This window comes from Abramis brama (genome assembly GCF_963993115.1).
Source record: "Abramis brama genome assembly, chromosome: 25".
In the NCBI taxonomy this organism is placed as follows: Eukaryota; Metazoa; Chordata; class Actinopteri; order Cypriniformes; family Leuciscidae; genus Abramis; species Abramis brama.
In genome coordinates, this window is record NC_139987.1 from 15081198 (window position 1) to 15099788 (window position 18591).

Genomic DNA, 18591 nt, shown 5'->3' on the forward strand with positions numbered 1-18591 from the left:
CGGCGTCAATGAAATACTTGCCGAGTAAATGCAATATAAAATTCCAAGGTTGCTTGTTAAATACTCCAGTTTTATTGATAATGTAGAATTCTCCAGGGATCAAAATGAGTTTTAAAATTAATATGAACAGTCACAAAACACCATTTTATTCATTATAAACAATCTCATGTCATTCAGTATTTTAAACCCATTCATTTTTAAAACCAAAATGTGCCGCTCTAATCAAACACAGCACTTCAAGCATTTGCATTTAAAATGCTAAATCTTATCTGCATCTCAATTCTTTTTACAGGCATATTTCTATTTGACTTTATAATCCAGGAAGTTTCAGAATTGGTTACAACCCTGGTTCCTAATGAAGTACACACATTTTCGAGATCAGCTTTCTAAAGCTCAATTGCACACCACATTACATTTTTTACAAGGAACATATAGTAATGAACACTTAGCACCAAGTCTTAATATTCCAACATGACTGTAAGAATCAGTGGGAGACAGATTGAAAGGTTTTAAACCCAGGCCATGAGTCTTGTGATTATAGGGACTGGGCTTATGGAAAATATCCAACTCATCAGACTGTCAAAAATGACACACAAAGCCATTTACGCCACATTACAGGCCCCTCTCTCAGTTAGCACTGCATAGTTTGAATAAACGATCTATATTTGTGTATGCAAAGGCATAATGCGATGCTTCCATAGTCAAAGTACCAGTTAAGAGGCAATTTAATTAAGCTGCTGGTCTTGCACAGATTTCAAAATCAAAGGCTTTCACATAAGAAGCCATTACGGGCTGTTGACTGCCACGGCGCAGCAGGCTGTTGTTTATCAGTAGGCACTGTGTTAAGCTTAAGGTATTCACAATCATGCTTTGTGTGCATAGTGAGTACAGACAGTTATTGGCTTGATGGAATCTGCTGCAAAGTCCAGACAGTTCAATCAGAGCAATGGCCTCCTAATGTCCAACCGCAATTACAATCTACACCACGGAAATTAGTTCGAGGATGTGAGGTTAACATCACATTCAATCAGTGAGTTACAATGTCTTCAAGCGGAAAACAAGCCTATTTTACATTCCCATGGGAAAAAAAAAAGTGGTTAAATGCAGTTACACAGCCTCAGACGCAGACGTTCATTGATAACAATAACAGTACTATGAGCACAGTGAAACAAGATGCATGAAATCACTGATGACTAGGACCCCTTCTTACATACAACACAATCCTAACAAGCAGACTCTGTATCGACCAGACACTTATTGTATCTATAAGAACTAGAATACAATGAAAGAGCACCAGCAGTCATGAAGAACGACGTCTATATACAGCAATGAAATGAATACTGATTTTTTTGAAGGATTAACTATTTTATTATGCTTACATCATTCTGGGTTTACTAGAATATAGATTTTTCTTACACCTCAACCACATATATCTAAGCTTATTTCATCAAAAGTCAACAGAACAATAAATAATCCAGTGGTTTTCGCTTTAACAGGTGTATTTATATACACTGCACATCTTGAAAATATATTTAAAATCCCAAGATTTGACCTTTTATCCTTAATAATAATACAATCATTTTGACTCCAAGATCCCCAAAGAAAGAAGTACTAAATACAAAATAAAGGGGGCTCATCTTTTTCTTTATGTAACTAATCCGGCTAAATCTTGAACGGCACTCTTGATTATTAAGAATAAATCATTTGCATAGTTTAAAAAACTATCTGGCACTTGGAAAATAAATAAAATGAAACAAATGAAAACACACATATTTAGAAAAAAACATAAAAAACAAACAAGCAATTGTTTAGGAAACTATTTCATAATTGTTGTCTTGCTGTCTTCAATACTAAAGTGAAAAGTCAAACTGAAAAAGGATGTTCCACCAATTGTTTTCACAAAAAGAGGACATCATATTAATATTAGTGGCAATAGATACTCTAGATTAAGAGGATTTATCTAGCGTTATCTGGTAATTAAGTATTTTTTAACGCTCTTTGGTCAAAATAATGCATACTATGCAAAAGAAAAACAGTGATTTGATGTCCAGAACGCAGGTAGATTCATACTCAATTGTATGAATTTTAAATGTAAATCAAGAACAGACGAAAACAAGGGAAGAATGTCTTGAAGTCATCCAACACTGCTGCCTGATGCATTGCACAAAAGAAAAAGAAAAAACAGCTTATATTTAACTTTATAGTTTATCATTGGTTGACATTGAATCACATCTGTGATTCTAGTAGTCCTAATAACTATTGATGCATTAAGAATCAAATACACCGCAAAATAAACAGATTCCACTGGAATGTAGACCTGGATCTTCTCTTACTTTAAATGGATAGTTCACCCAAAAATGAAAATTCTCTTATTATTTACTCACTCTCACATTGTTCCAAACCTTTATGACTTTCTGTTCTTCTGTGAAACACCAGACATTTTGAAAAATGATTCAACTGGAAGTCAATGGGGTCTTAAACACTGAGAATTTTCTTCTTTTGTGTTCAACAGAAGAAAGAAAGTCAAATAGGTTTGGATTAACTATCTCTTTAAACGCTATCACTTATCACGAGAAGCTCAACCTAAAGTGCAAGGTGGTCTCCTTCTCTTTCATAACAAGCGGCAGACCAACTCACTACGGTGCATGTAGAGAGAGGTCACAGGCTTTGATCTGAACAAGCTCTGCATGCTTGCATGAAGTATGCTGAGGCGGCAAGTGCTTAAGTGAAGAAAACTGGGTGCAGAAAGGCCTTTGGGTAATTTAATAAATTCCTAAAGTGCAAAACTCAAGACGTTCATCAAAGTTTCATTCTCAAATGCTTGGGTCTCCTGCCGCCCACTGGGTGAGCCTGTTTCCCGACGGACCCTACATTGGATCCCAGTGGTTTTTTGATGGGGAGAGGGGCCGACACCTCCATGCTGCTGTTATTGTCCATCTGCTCCACATTAGACACCTCCATGGGCGGATCAGAGCGCGGCAGGAGAGATGGCGCGTTTCTGCTCACTTCTGGGAAGGGTGGACCTCGAGACCAACGGTCTTCCCCTTCAACCTTCACAGGGCTGGAAAAAGCAAGTATGGGATCACGGGTTACTGATCTCTATTCGTGCAAAGTTTCAAACACATAACCAGTATACACATGACCAGATAAGCATGTTCCAGCATGCACAACCTTAGATTTGGGTCTCATTTTTGGTCAACAAATTACACTTAAAACTCAGATAAATTAAATCAATGCCCTTTCCTACAAGATCACAGGGCTGGGAATCAATACATGTTTTGTTAATTATATATTCTTCAACTTTTTTTAAACTTAAATACCCACTCTGACGGATTCAGTCAGTTAATTCAATAAAGGATTCGTCATACTGATTCAAATGGTCATTTAATCTGTGAGTTTATTTTGAATGATTCCTTTAAAATATGGATCGGACACAAGTTGCACTGTAAGTTTTAGATGAACTAAAAATAACAATTTTGTTTGTGAATCAAAGTATTTTTGATTCACTAAAAGGACCACAGACCACAACGGTCATGCGGTTTGTTTTTCATAAAAGAGTTCATAGAAGTATTAATTTGTTAGTTGTCATTGTTTTGCAAAACATGCCATTTTCAAAATCTTTTGAGACGCAAATTTGGTTCAAATATGATTCGGCGGAATGGGAAAAACTAGCATAGAGTGAAAGATCAATTAAAGATCCGTGAAATGAAGTACTCTTAATTTGAATTTTTTTTTTTTTTAACACAGCCCTACAAGATCATGAAAACAATACGGTTCAAACCTCAGTGGAATGAGAAAAACACATTACCTCACTGGTGTTCTTGGGCTTCCCAGAAGCTTGCGAGGCGAACGGGATTTTGGCTCAAAAGTGAACTTTTCCTTGATGTTTTCGAGCACAGATGGAGCTATGTACGTAAAGCCCTGAGGAGAGACAACATCCGAGAAAAGATTAAATAATAAAAACAAAAAGAGTTTGGGTAGACAAAAAAATAGATGAGTGTAGAGGATGTGCAATTATGATGAAGCAAAAACACCTAACAGCTGGAAAAAAACAGTTAAACAGTAATAATACAGACCAGATGAGAGACATTACTCCCTTCTCGTAAGTTTGTCTACAAAAATAACCAATTTACCACACACACATGCTGACACACACTCACAAATGTAGGTCGGGAGTAAGAAATTATCTCATATGCATTCTCGAGTGCTCAACATAGCATGCTGATGATAATTAAATTCAAATGGCGTATAAACAAATTTTGGGGCTTCCTTTGGTCTCGTGTTATGTTTGGGCTATGGTGTCACGTACAACAAGGCCTTAGTGCTGATGAGTAATACTATTCTATTTGTCTGAAGAACATCTTTATGTTTATGATAAAAAATATAAATAAATAACATTTCAAAATATATTCAAATAGAAAAGTCATTTTAAATTGTAATAATTCTTCACAATATTGCGTTTTGTACTGTATTTTGATCAAATAAATGCAGCCTCGGTGAGCAGAAGAGACTTCTTTCAAAAACATTTTAAAAAATCTTACCGACCCAAACTTCTGAATTGTAGTGCATCCAAAACCGTAGCCCATTATATCAGATTATTTATGTTTTTGGCTGATAAACAAAAATAAATATGTTCACTATTGGTGCACTTTGGAAAAGGCATCTGCTACATGCATGAATATAAATTTAACCTTGGAATCACCACAGAGGTATAGTGTTGCTGCAAAGAATATATATTTAAGAGAGTTTAGAGATAAATTTAGCCTAAAAAGAAACAAACTAACCAGGAAGACTTGGTTGGCGCTTTCACTGAGCGTCGAGTCATCGGGACTGTCCACGGGAGGCTGACTAGTGAACTTTGAGTCAAACTGGCTAACATCGTCTGCTGATTGCTGCAGAAAGAGAGATCCGTGATGAGTTATTATTGGATACTTCATCATGAGATCTACAATAATGATAATAACAACTAGAAATACACAACAATTTGATTGTTACAGAGAGAGAAAACACTCATACCAAAAAAGGCTTGAAGGGAGGTTCAACTTTACAAGCCAGGAGATCATCCCAGTTTACGTGTCTGAAGAAGGAGTGGGTCTAAAAAAATACAATCTCTTTTTATAATCTACACAACTCCACTATATATGTATATGTCATTTCCTGCTTTTATGATAATGGGTTCACCAAGTCAGAAGGGCAGATACCTGGATGTCTACAACATCTCGAGGACCAGCTCCAATCCTCACTGATGCGTTTCTCTTCAGCAGCTGGGTGCGAAAAACACACACAACCCCATAAGTTGAGAAATAAGACTGAATTCCACACTGCTGTGAAACCTGATTGACCTAAAACCTCTACCTTTTTCAGAAGGTCCCGTGCTTCGTGGGTGAGGTAAGGTGGAAGGTTCAGTTTGCACCTTAGGATTTTGTCAATGGTCTTTTTCCGATTCTCTGCGGTGAATGGCGGCTGGAGGTGAGAGGTTTAAGAGGTTAAAGAGGATAAACTTATTCTCTGTACAAATTCAGAAGACATTTGATATCTTCACAATAATGATTACTTTGTTTTGAAATTTGTCTGAATGGAAGGAAATTATGTTCAACATCTAGTAGAAAATCTTCCCAGAAAAGTGGAAGCTGTTCAGGAGGAGCAACTCCCTGTTAATGCAAAAGATTTCAAATTAAATTTCAAACAAGCACATGCAAGTGTAGGTGTTCATATACTTTTGGCCATGTGGTGTAGGGTTCAGGCTTTATCTACATTTGTTTACATTAATTGTTTGTATAAGATTCCATCTATGTTATTTTGGGGGTTCACACAGTCAAAACAGTATCTATTTGTTAAAGAGGCCACAAACTAGGTCAACAGAATTATTGGTAAAATGCTCTGTCAATAGAACACCTCAACAGAGATTAGTCTTATCCAGGTCTAGCAATACGGTGTAAGGCAATTAACTGAAAACTAGAGTTGATGAATGGCAGGAGGTTTATGAGTGTCAAACAAAGCCAAATCAAAGTAAAAAACATTTTGTTGAGGCATTTTAAAAAGCCTAAAGGTAAACTTGAGCCTTTCTCTGTGTTGAATATAATATTTTAACACCTCAAAAGACCTTTAAAAAGAAAAGTTTGTGTGAAAAAAACATCATTTTGGATTATTAAATAAAAATGTCCTTCTGTAAATGTCCACTGAAACTAGAGTGACCATAAGCTTGGTCACGAGGCCGTTCTCCATTGATTTCCTAGAGCTGGCCTACTGGCCAAACCGGGCACAGTCCTGGTTGTTCAGAACTTCTTCCATTAAGGATTATGGAGGCTACATGCTTCTGTGATTTTTTTGGTAGTTTTTCTCTAGATCTGTGTCTTGACACAATGCTGTCTCTGAGCTCTACAGGCAGTTCTCATGGCTTGGTTTTTGCACTGATATGCATTTTCAGCTGTTAGACTTTTTATTGAGAGGTTTGTGCCTTTCCAAATCATCCTCCATTCAATTGAATTTGCCATAGGTTAACTCAATTTGAGGCGTTGTAATATCTACAAAACGAAATTGGAATGCTCCTTAGCTAAATTTCAAGTGTCACAGAAAAGGGAACGAATACTTATCCAATGTATTTATTTCAGTATTTTATTTCATATTCCATTTGCAAAGTTGTCAGAAATTAGTTTTATGCTTTGTCATTTTGGTGTATGGAGTGTAGATTGGTGTGAAAAAAGTCATTCAAAGCGCAACATGAAATGTGATAAAAAGACTTAATAAAAATAACAATAACTCATTTTTTTAAATTTGCTCATTGTGGCTCATTTTTCCAGAACGGGTCACATAATGCATATATTTAGTGAAATGCTCTTCTCTAGCGTTAATTTCTCTAGCGAACTAACAAGTTGTGGACACTGAATGACTTGCCTGAGGTAAATGTAATGACATTTTGTTTACAAGTTGTTTTATTGATTGATATTCTTCCCATGGTTGAAACACTGATTGAGCAATTTTACCAGATATAAGTCTCAGTAAGTTGTACTGTATCTTTCAACATACCTTTAGATGTTCATTCATGTTTATTCTGTAACTAGTGGCTCCTATATACAGCATTATATAGCTCCTATATACTCCTATATACAGCAATATATAGCATTGTGTCAAGACAGATCTAGAGAAAGACTACCAAAAAAATCACAGAAGCATGTAGCCTCCATAATCCTTAATGGAAGAAGTCTCAAGTGTCAAACGGCATGTATTGTGTGAATTTCATGGTAAAATGGACAGAATTTGAAAGATGAAACTTTGTTTATTATCAAAAGTAACAAAACACAGAGCTTATTGCTATTATTGGTGGTTAAAAATTATTAATAGGCTACAATGCTGTATTTGTCGTGTACACATGCGTACCGAACCGAAGGCACGTACCGAAAATTCACGGGATAAACGTGTACTGTTATACCCATAATTTAAATTTTTAAATAATAGAAACAGAATTTTATTGTATTTTATTGTATTCATATTTCACAGTATTAGTTTTTGGATCAAATAAATGCAGCCTTGGTGAGCATAAGAGACTTCTTTCAAAAACATTAAAAAATCTTACCGACCCCAAACTTTTGTACGATATTGTTAGTGTTAGAGCTGCACAATTGTGGATCCTTTTTTTTTTTTTTTTATAATAGAGATCATGATTTTCCCACAATTCTGAATTTACAAATAAACAAAATAACAGGTTCTAAAAAAAAAGGTCATTACTGCAGTCTATTTACAAATATTTTGCCAAATTAATTGGAATTATTTATTCATTAAATTTTTTTAATCGGTTTGAATGAATGATTCAATGACTCACTTAGAAAGACTTCACTTGTTTCATTACTGGATGAATCAGCATTTTTGAACTTATCTCTTGAATGATTCAATGACAGTATACATTTGTTTTAACAGTCACTTGTCGCCACCAACTGGCTTATCGATGTAATTAATGAATTGGGTCAGAGTTCACTCTGCCGCTGGAACTAGACTTGTGTACGGAAGCAAGTGATTATAGTTTATAAAGTTATAAATATGGATATTTTTCTTTCTAAGAGAACAGCATTTATTGAACAGTATAATCTATATTTATCAAATGATATAAACTATAGCTTATGGAAGTATTTTGTTCCCATCTTCATGTGAAACTTTAATAAGAAGCAACATAGCAGAGAAGAGATGCGAGAAGGGGCACTCACAGCTCCTGTTACCATGTCATACATCAGGGCTCCCAGACTCCACCAGTCCACAGCTCGGTTATGACCACTTCGCATGAGAATTTCTGGTGCCCTGAATGAGGGAGAGAACAAGAGAAACAAAGACAGACACAGAATGAATGAATGAGTGAAGAGAGAAAAGGCCAGCGCACCAACCATTTTTGTGCTTATGTCTTTTTTACTTTGACCTTAACTGACACCGGAGGCCACAAATAAGCCTTCAGTGGGCATGATTGATGGAGGCTCTGACCTCTATGAACTGGATAGACTTTTAAAGAGGCCACATCATGGAAAACGTGACCCTATTGGATTTAAGTTCAAGTTGTTAAACTTCCACAACCCAAAGCTTTCTAGCCTACACAGACCATTTTTTAAACTAAAGACTGGAATCCATTACACAACTTCTGAACAGATTTTCAAAACACTAGGCATTATACACTTGCCGACCCTCCCGGGGGGGGCTGGGGGCTAATTTGGGGCTAATTTGTTATGCGTGTTATGTAAATTTACTTTTGTTTTATTATTGTATTTGTATTGAATTTTATTGCAACACTGGTAAATAGAGGAAAACTTCGGTTTCAGTACAACGCATCAAACACTACGATATGTATTCTAAAATTGGCTCAAACTCTCTAACATGTTTTGACTGGATGGAAACATAGTCTGAGGCTAAAAAAATCTGTGTCTGTGCCCATCATATACTACGCAACTTTCTGTGAAATCTGTCAACTCCAACTGCCCAAAATCTACAAACTGGCACAAACTTTCAGCAACTATTGTCGACACAGAAATCTGCAAATCAGGTTGACAATCTGAGCAAAAGTCATGTAGTGTATTCCAGTCTGAAGATGCAACAGCAGGTTGCTCAGAAATCTTCATTGTTGTGTTGTGTTGTGTTGTGTTGACGTCACAACCATGAGTATATAAAAAAAATAAAAATAAAAATATTCAGCAATGAGTGAACTACACTGGTCTTATGCTGGTCTTTTACATAAAGAAGTTACAGTAGCATAAAAAAATTATGTTTAAGTGGATGAAAATGTGAGTTTGTACATACATGTACTCTATGGTTCCACAGAAGGTGTGTGTGACGGTACCATCGTGGATCGACTCCTTACACAGTCCGAAGTCCGTCAACTTCACATGACCTGAGATGAGAATGAAATGAGCAAATCCATAGGAGTACAGTCTTTATTGAACAGGATGTGGTGCAAGCCTGAGGACTGTCTGGGACAAAAAGGACAGAGGTGAGTGTGTTTTATTACCATTGTAATTGAGCATGATGTTCTCTGGCTTCAGGTCTCTGTAGATGATGCCTTTCTGATGAAGGTGACCCAAGGCCATGGAAATCTCTCCCAGATAAAAGCTAAAAGGAGTTTTTGTAAATAAATAAATAAAATTATAAATAAAATAAAAAGTTAAAATGAAATAATAAATTTAATTAGAAAGGTAAATGCTTTCCCAATCCATCCAATAGTTCGCCCCAAAATTTCTTAGTATTATTTTCTCACATTCATGCAATTTTTAAACCTTTATACAGTTATTTTTATATTTAGGGTTTAAATAAAAATAAATAAAAATCCTATATAATTGAGGGTTCAAAACATTTATAATATATAGTGAAAGTACAAGAGTCACAAAGACCACATTTAAGATACTTTTACAGTGCTTTCCACCCCCTTTTTAGAGCACTTGTTGTATTGAAAACACCCATGTAGACTCTTTTAGAATTAAAAAAAAAAAAAAAAATATATATATATATATATATATATATATATATATATATATATATATATATATATATATATATATATATATATATATATATATATATATAATTTCATGGTCACCGTTTCCAATAATTTGACAAGCAACTTCATGTATTTGTTCTGACAAACAATCAAATCAACATTCGAGCCAGCTGTACAAACTATATCTGTTAAGCCAATGCTTTTTGAAACCTCCCACAAGAGATCAATGTTTATACACAACAGAAGTGTAGATCCAGATAGCAGACAGGTCATCTTGACCCATGAATGATCTACAGTAGTCAACATTTGAAGTGGATCAAAAAAGTTCATCGAAGTTGTCCTAAGACAAGAACGGGTATTGTTCAAAACTCATGCATAACTTTGATGAAAGGTTTTGATCCACTTCAAATGTTGAGTACTGTATAACAAAGCCTCACTCACCAGGCTGTGTCCTCCAAGAAGATCCCCTCCCTCTCCAGCTGCATGAACAGCTCTCCACCTGTTAGAGAAAAATGACCTTGATTCAGATACATTCTCTAAAAACATGAATGCTATTTTGCTACTCGAGACAATTTACATTTTAATATTTTTCTGAAAACCAAGACTAATTCAAATTGATTTTTTTTCAGGATTTGTTGACTTTTGAGCTAAATAAAAAAAAAGCACCAGTAGCTTTGTTGAACTCACCGCTAAGGTACTCCAGGATGAGGTAAAGTTTGCCCCCCGTCTGAAAGGCATATATGAGATCCACAATGAAGGGATGCTTAACTTCCTCTAGGATGCTCCTTTCTGCTTTAGTATGAGCGGTGTCCTTTGCATTGCGTGCAATCATGGCCTGTTGAACAAGACAAAAGCAACATAATCCATTAAGGAGAGCTGTGTACACAGACACCGTTTGCTCTCCTTCCATCCTAGAATGGTTTAAAGCAGTGTTTCTCAACCGGTGGGTCACGGAGTGTGTAATAAAAGAAACAACAACAGCGGCCAAATGCAATTCTAAATGTTGTTCTGGTGCGAGACTTATTTTAAAAGATGTGCTTGAAAGCTGTTGACTCTTCTGTCAGATGCAGTTTAAGTAAAGAGTGCCTGAGAAAAACGCATTGTCCTGATTCAGTATTAGCTGTCAGATGAGATGTGGTCTGGCTGTATGTCATTATTCCAACATTATAGAAAAACAAACTTGCTTGTCCTGTCAGATGTTATACTGTGCTCGCGGCACGCACTCTTCAACTGCTGATATTTAACATCCTTACCAAGTACTAAATACTTGGTTCAAATTCCTAGAAATTTGGGTCACGGGTAATGGCCACAGGAAAATGTGAGTCCCATGGCCAAACCATTTGAGAACTGTGTAATGATCTACTGGTTTACAGTTACAAAGAGCCAAAAATGTGATTCTACAACTAAACTATCAGCAGGTAATGAAACATTCCTTAGAGATTATTCATAGATGTGAAGCAAACTACATCAAAACAACCTGTTAACCAGCAGGACGAGGCATGATGGAACACCAGTGTTGGGTGTAACTCATTACCAAGTAATGAATTACTATAATTTAGTTTTTTCTTTGAAAAAGTAAAGTATGGGATTACTTTTAATTACTTCTGATGTATTTGCATTAAATACCTTATAGAACAATTATACAAAACAATAGTGGATTTAACATCAAAATGTAATGTGTATGTAAACGTGTTTTTAATGTAACCTCCATTTAAATACTTTGGTCAGTTCAAGAACAATTTATGCAATTTTAAATAATTTAATTGAAAAGAGCAGTTTCATATATATATATATATATATATATATATATATATATAATTGTATAATTTTATTTTATATTTATATATAATTCATATATATATACTTCATATATATATATGAAGTATATATATATATATATATATATATATATATATATATATATCAGGGAACTACACTAACCTTTTCCACTGGTGGCACTTGCGCTACTAACTTTTTCAGTTACTGGCGCAAAACATGATTTGGTCGCACAAATTGTTTATAGTAAGCCGCTCTGGATAATAATGAACAATAATGAAACTGTATTGCATACAGAAGTGCTTTTTATTTTACTTGCCATCTTTTAAACCACATGCCTTCTTGTTTTTGTTTTCTTTAACATTGGTTGGGATAGATTTACTGCAATAGAAAATACAGTACACAATAAAGTGCAAAATGGATTTCAACATGCTATGGTTGGCACAGATGGGCAGACTCCTGAACTCTTATGCACCGATGTGAAAATTGTGGCCGATACCGTTAATAACCGATATTAATAAATAATATCAAGTAGGCTATAAGTTAGACGAATCCGACATATAACGAGGGCTATGTTAACAGTAAAACGCCCGTCATTTAACGAATTTTAAAAACACGGATTGATAATACAAAATGCTTTCTGACATTTTGACAGAAAAAAACAAAAACAAGCAAGAACAAAATTTAAACTATAGCCCGTCAATTTTCATTGTGTGCTCTGTGTGCGTGCGTCCGTGTTTTGAGAGAGAGCGAGCTCGCGCAGCACTGATACAATGGTACGTCTGAGTAACGGTCGCGGGGCTGAAGCCAACTTGATGTGTTGAATGATCAGAGCACGTTATAAAACGTATTCTTAAAATACACATTTCTGTTTAAAAAAATGCTCATAGTAAATCATAGCATATTGCCTAAAACATAGGTGCAAAAATAATCAGTGATACATTTGCGACCCATTAAAAATTAGGGTCGCAATGGCATTTCAAAAGGTCGCATATGCGGCGACCATTTTGGTCACAGTGTAGTTCCCTGTATATATATATATATATATATCCTTGTATTGTTCAACTGGTCGAGGTTGATATAGGATTTAGAAACTAATGCAATACTATGATGAGAGTAATTAGAACAGTAATCTAATTACACTGTTGAAGATGTAATTAGTAGCTAGTACTTAATGACTTTTTTAAGAGTAACTTACCCAACACTGCGGAACACCCATGCTGATTTTCAGGGAAAGATTAATTAATGGGAATTATTGGGAAATATGCGAGGCCATACCTTTTTCAATACTTTCATGGCAAATATCTTCCCAGAAGTTGCCCCAGATACCTTGCGAACTTGAAAAACCTGTTTTGAAACAAGAGGACTGTTAACAGACAAAAGTCGAAAGTCTAATTAAAAATGGTTAGATCGGTTAGATCTACAATCCAAATCAACAAAAACAGCATTAAAGACCTCAGTGCTTATGTAGACTATGTATTATGACTATCATTCAAAGTTTAGGGTCAGTATGATTTGTTTTTAAAGAAATTCAATCAATCAATCAATCAACTTTTATTTATATAGCACAATAAAAGCAACAGTAGTTGGCCATTGTGCTGTACAACAGGATAAATATCTCAAAAACAAGAAAGACTGTAAAACAAATGATAAAGGGAGTTTACATCGGAAACACCAATTCAAAAATTCAACATTAAAATCAAGGATAGGCTTAGTTGTAAACCTGTGAAAAGAGGTAGGTTTTTAACTTCTTAAGATCTCTTATCTTAGGGATAGAGGAACACTATTCCACAATTTTGGGCCAACAACAGAAAAAGCTTGGTCACCTCGTCTTAAGTCTAGATCTCGAAACCATCAGCAGTCTTTGTTGAGATGACCTTCATGATCTAGCAGACTTATTTAATTTCAAAAGATCAGAGAGATAGTTTGGAGCTAATCTGTTCATGGCTTTAAAAAGAAAAAGCAGAATATTAAAATCAATTCTGTAACAAACTGGCAGCCAGTGCCACGAACGCAGTATTGGGGAAATATGATCAAACTTCCTTGTGCCAGTCAAAATCTGGCTGCTGCATTCTGAACCATCAGAAGACGACTAATATTGGATTGACTCATTCCAATATAAAGAGAATTACAATAGTCAAGTCTATTGATACTGAAATTGTAACAGATGAACTTCACAGACCACATTGCTAGAACAGCCCGGTCCTTCAGATTTGCCTTATACAACATTAGCAAGATCAGGTCCTTCCTATCGGAGCATGCAACACAATTCCTTGTCCAAGCTCTTGATCTATCTAGGCTGGACTATTGTAATGCTCTCTTGGCAGGCTTTCCAGCATATACTGTCAAACCTCTGCAACCGATCCAGAATGCAGCAGCAAGAACGGTCTTTAACAAGCCAAAGAGAGTGCATGTCACTTTCATCAATTTGCACTGGTTGCCAATAGCCGCTCGCAAATTCAAGGCACTGATGTTTGCCTAAAGAGCAACCACTAGCTCTACACCCCCAAACATAAACTCACTACTTTAGACCTATGTGCCCTCCAGAATCTTGCGTTCTGCAAGTGAACGGCGCCTTGTTGTGGCATTCAAAGAGGCACAAAATCACTTGAGATGTTGAGTAGCTGAGTCTTTAGCCACTTTCAAGAAACAGCTAACAGTGATGTTTGATTCTTGAACAAATTGTTCTTTTGAGCCGGTTCATAGCCGGAAGTAACCGGTCGAGCTGGTTCACGAATCGAACTGAATCGAACTTTAGTCCCAGGTTGATGATGCAAGACGCACAGCCGAAGTCAACAAGAACCGAATGAGCCGGTTAAACCAACTGCCGAAGTTTGCCAAGGATTACCGAGGATTCTTACGAGTTGAAGTGAGTTGCTATGCAGGCCTGAGGCACGTACTGGAAATATGCTTATTATGACTACTGTTATTGAATAACATTTTATTAAAACCAGCAAAAACCTTTCTGTCGAGAGATGTAAATAAATTTTACTATAGTTTATTGTGCATGCAGACTATATTTTGAGTTGCTAAGTGAAAAACAAGGAGTTAATAAGACTTTAGGTTGGTTTATTCTTTCTATATAATTTAGACACGTAGAACATATCCACGTTTGTGCATCAATGTCTGTAATGTGTGCTGTAGGTGCAAAACTTTTAGGAATCTTATCCAAGATGTAGTCTACTCAATGGCTATGTTTACATGCACAACTTTTGTTTCAATCGGACTGAATTCATTCCGATTGATGAATCCGAATGTAGTGTTTACATGAACACTAAACATGTGATCGGGTTGATGTGCGTGTGTTTTTTGACATGCGCACACACTGCACGAATATACAGAGTTTCCTGCTGTTTGTGCATAATAACCATTCTCCTACATTGGTTCTTTATTTATTTTAAACAGCAGGCTTAATATTTATCCATTTCTGGTCATAATTTGGAGACAATGAGCATATGAACCATTGCGCCGTGCTGCTTATATTTATAACGCTGGAAAAATGTCCCTCCCGTGCCCAAAACCAGTCGTCTATGGATGAGAATCCGAAACAAGGACTGGTGGGACGTTGTCCAGCTCCACTTCACAAACGCTGAGTGAAAGGAGAATTTTAGAATGACGGGACACTCATTTATATGACACTTTATTCAACAGGAAGAACAGCTTGTTCCACATGTCATACATCATTACGCTATTTCAACGTCATTACACATGCGCAGTCCTTTCAGTTTCGGTTTACAATCCGATCAAGTGTTTGGATGTTCTCTCGATCGGATTAAAAAAGGAATAAACCACCCCTTTCAATCCGATCGAAATTTCATTCGGATCGAGCTCAATCGGATCGATTAAGCTGTTTACATGAAGGGAAAGCCAATATTGAAACGTAGCCAATATTGGTCAGTCATATCCGAAATGGATCCGCGAATGAAACCGACTTCATTGATATGACATGACACTGAGTTGTTAGAAAAGAAATGCATAGTGAGATAATTGCGTGATGACATAAGGAACCGATTAAACTTTTTTTTAACAGGCTCATTAAAACAAACTGTTCAAAAGAAGCGGTTCACGGAAATTAATCGGACTTCTATCACTAACGGCTAAAGACGCATCTTTTCCGTCAACACATGACCCGTTAACACTAACACTTACTATTCTATCTATAAAACTTTTTTATATATATATAAATATATATATATATATATATATGTGTGTGTGTGTGTGTGTATGTGTGTGTACTGTGCATGGCTAGACTAACTGGGACTTGTCACAGCACTTGCATATTGTTGTCCTATTGTTTTGACTGCTTCTATTGTTCTCCTCAGTTGTTACATTTTGAATAATTTAAATTGTAATAATATCTCACAATATGCATTTATTTTTACTGTATTTTGTTCAAACACCCGCAGCCTTGGTAAGAATAAGAGACTATTTTCAAAAACATTTAAAAAAAAACTCAAACATTCGAAGGGTAGAGTGCGTTATTTTGCAGCCCACATTATGTGTGTCCAAAACACACCACATGCAGGGAGGAAACACTGATTAGCACTGCTAGTCTTGCTTACCTTTCCATATCCTCCTTTACCCAAAACACGAAGCAACTCAAAACATTCCGGACGAATCTGCTCCGTGCCTTGATTCACACTATTTTCAGAGATCTCGAACTTCTCGCAGTCTTCCATACTAAAATATAGAGTATAAGTACATTAAAATATAAACATGGAATTGCCTTAAGGAGAAGACAACTCACTTTTGGAGAAGCTAATTTATAATATAAATATAATAAATACAATTTTGTGCGTCATACTCACAATTCAAAGCCACTGCACTGATCCATGTGTTCATTAATCTTGGCCTGTGGGGGAAAAAAAAACTTGTTGTGTTTCTGGTAGGTTTACAGGGAGTTTTAGGTGTGGATGGCAGTTTTTGTATCTCTGCAGCTTTTTCACCAATTGCCAAGTGTGCAGATCTGACACGGCCATTAAAGCTCAATCTATACCAATGACTGATGCGCACTGGCTCTCCTCCATCAACCGGACTATCAAGGTCACTGAGGTCGCTATTATCACATTACAGGACCCAGTCTAACAATGGAGAGAGTGTCAGACCACTGTAAGCCAGACCTACAACGGTTTTTTTCTGGTTTCAGAGGCAATTCAGGAGCAAAGCCGGTTTCAAAATCTGACAAAGAACTTGTCAAACTTTTGAACACTAAAACTCTATCTTGCTTTAGTTTCGGTGATACATAAACTAATTAACTAAGTTCATATTTCTAGTCATAAAAGTTTGACAGCCCATTAAACAGTCATCTTCATACACCTGAAGTGATGCTGCTGGGTATCCAACAATCTGGTTTAAGCAGGTAGCAGTGTTTCTAGTCTGAGTCAGTCATTAACTGCTTGACCTTCTAACAATCAACTGGAATATCTTCAGTTTGACCAACTGGTAGCTGGTTTGTTGCTGGTCCACCATCTTAATAACCAACTTGAACCAACTAATGACCAGCTATTAGACCAACTAGAAACCATCTTAAGCTAGACTTCAAAATATATCTTATTTAAACAGACATGTCAACCTATAATAAAATACTATTACCATGGTTAATTACAATTACATATATTTATTTACACACACATACCATGGTAAGTACTGTAAAATTGTCGTTTGTAAAAAAAAAAAAAAAAAACCGAACCTGTAAATCACATAGATAATTCAGTAACGTTAGTATGGTAAATCTTACAGTACCATTGTTGTCATCTATTAGTTTAACATAGTAAATGACATAGTACAGTCAAAGTACTTTTATGCCGAGTTTTGAAACGCTTATCGATTCTCTGGCCGGTCCAGGCGATGCGGAAAATCTGGAACCGAGCTTGTTACCGATTACTCACCCCGTCAGGGAGCTCCTCATCTGACATGCTGTCCTCCACCGGGTCCAGGTCGATATCAAACACACCAGCCATGGTAACAGTTTATTTACACGAACCAATACCGGAATAATGTTGAATCTCGACGCCTCATGTTCCCACACGAGTCACAGACGCCATAACCGGGTCCAGTACGCATTACGCAACATATCCTTACAGAGATTAACTAATACTACCGGTAAACGATCACAGCTAACAGATCACTGAGCGTCTGTTCGCGTGTTCCTGAATGTGGCAAACAAATGCCAATAAATTAATTCGCGTTTTTATTCATTTAAACACGAGAATATCTTTTATTTTACTCCCGTCGTTTTGTATCTGAGGTAAGTGGGTGTATAGATAGAAATACACGTCACTCTGCGTGTATAGGAAGCAGTTTTACTTTTAGTACCGCTTCACTGCCAGTAGGCGGCGACAAAAGACTGACAATGTTTTGCTTTTGTCTAGCTTCAACATTCGTGCTGTTACAGCTCAAAGACACACAGATGACACAGCTACTGCATTTTCAGTGATTTGCGCATGTGTTTCAAGCTTAATTGATTTAATAACTGCACGTTCTGATTTTAAATATATAAGTATAGTACTGTAGATAAGAATTGCATATAATACATGCATTCAAGGTATTTTGCATAGCGGCCTATTCAACCAATAGGCCATTTCAGTAACATAGAATGTGTGATCATCTTCAGATAATAATATTATGAATATAATCTGGGTTAGGGGACACATGTATTTTGTTTTGCTTGATCAGATTTTTTTTTTTTAGAATAAGGTCTAGATAGGCTTACTTCTGTTTGGATTTTGAGATCAGTGATAAATGTGGGAGAAAAGTTCAGTCCTTTTGCCACTACTGGATTATTTGTGATCGTGAAGGGTAATTCTATTGAATGGGGGTAATTCTTTTCAAACCTTTTATCCTATCCT

General features: G+C 36.1%; 1 protein-coding gene across 1 annotated transcript; it reads right to left on the bottom strand.

Moving 5' to 3' along the window:
* Window positions 1-49: 49 nt before the first annotated feature.
* Window positions 50-18023, bottom strand: rps6kb1a (ribosomal protein S6 kinase b, polypeptide 1a). The gene is made up of 15 exons (XM_084105309.1): window positions 17632-18023; window positions 16552-16595; window positions 16306-16423; window positions 13022-13090; window positions 10655-10802; window positions 10409-10466; window positions 9482-9582; window positions 9274-9364; window positions 8199-8289; window positions 5356-5463; window positions 5202-5264; window positions 5017-5094; window positions 4785-4892; window positions 3809-3921; window positions 50-3061 (listed from the first exon to the last, which is right to left on the bottom strand). The coding sequence occupies exons 1-15, from the start codon at window positions 17701-17703 to the stop codon at window positions 2800-2802; spliced, it is 1524 nt and encodes a 507-aa protein (XP_083961435.1). The 5' UTR covers window positions 17704-18023; the 3' UTR covers window positions 50-2799.
* Between the last annotated feature and the right edge of the window lie 568 nt (window positions 18024-18591).

Coding starts and splice junctions, on each gene's coding strand:
- rps6kb1a (XM_084105309.1), bottom strand. CDS start 17,703: ATGGCTGGTGTGTTTGATATCGACCTGGACCCGGTGGAGGACAGCATG. Junction 13,091..16,305: donor GTAAAGGAGGATATGGAAAG/GTAAGCAAGACT, acceptor GTTTCAAAACAG/GTTTTTCAAGTTCGCAAGGT. Junction 3,922..4,784: donor GCGCCAACCAAGTCTTCCTG/GTTAGTTTGTTT, acceptor GTCTCTCCTCAG/GGCTTTACGTACATAGCTCC.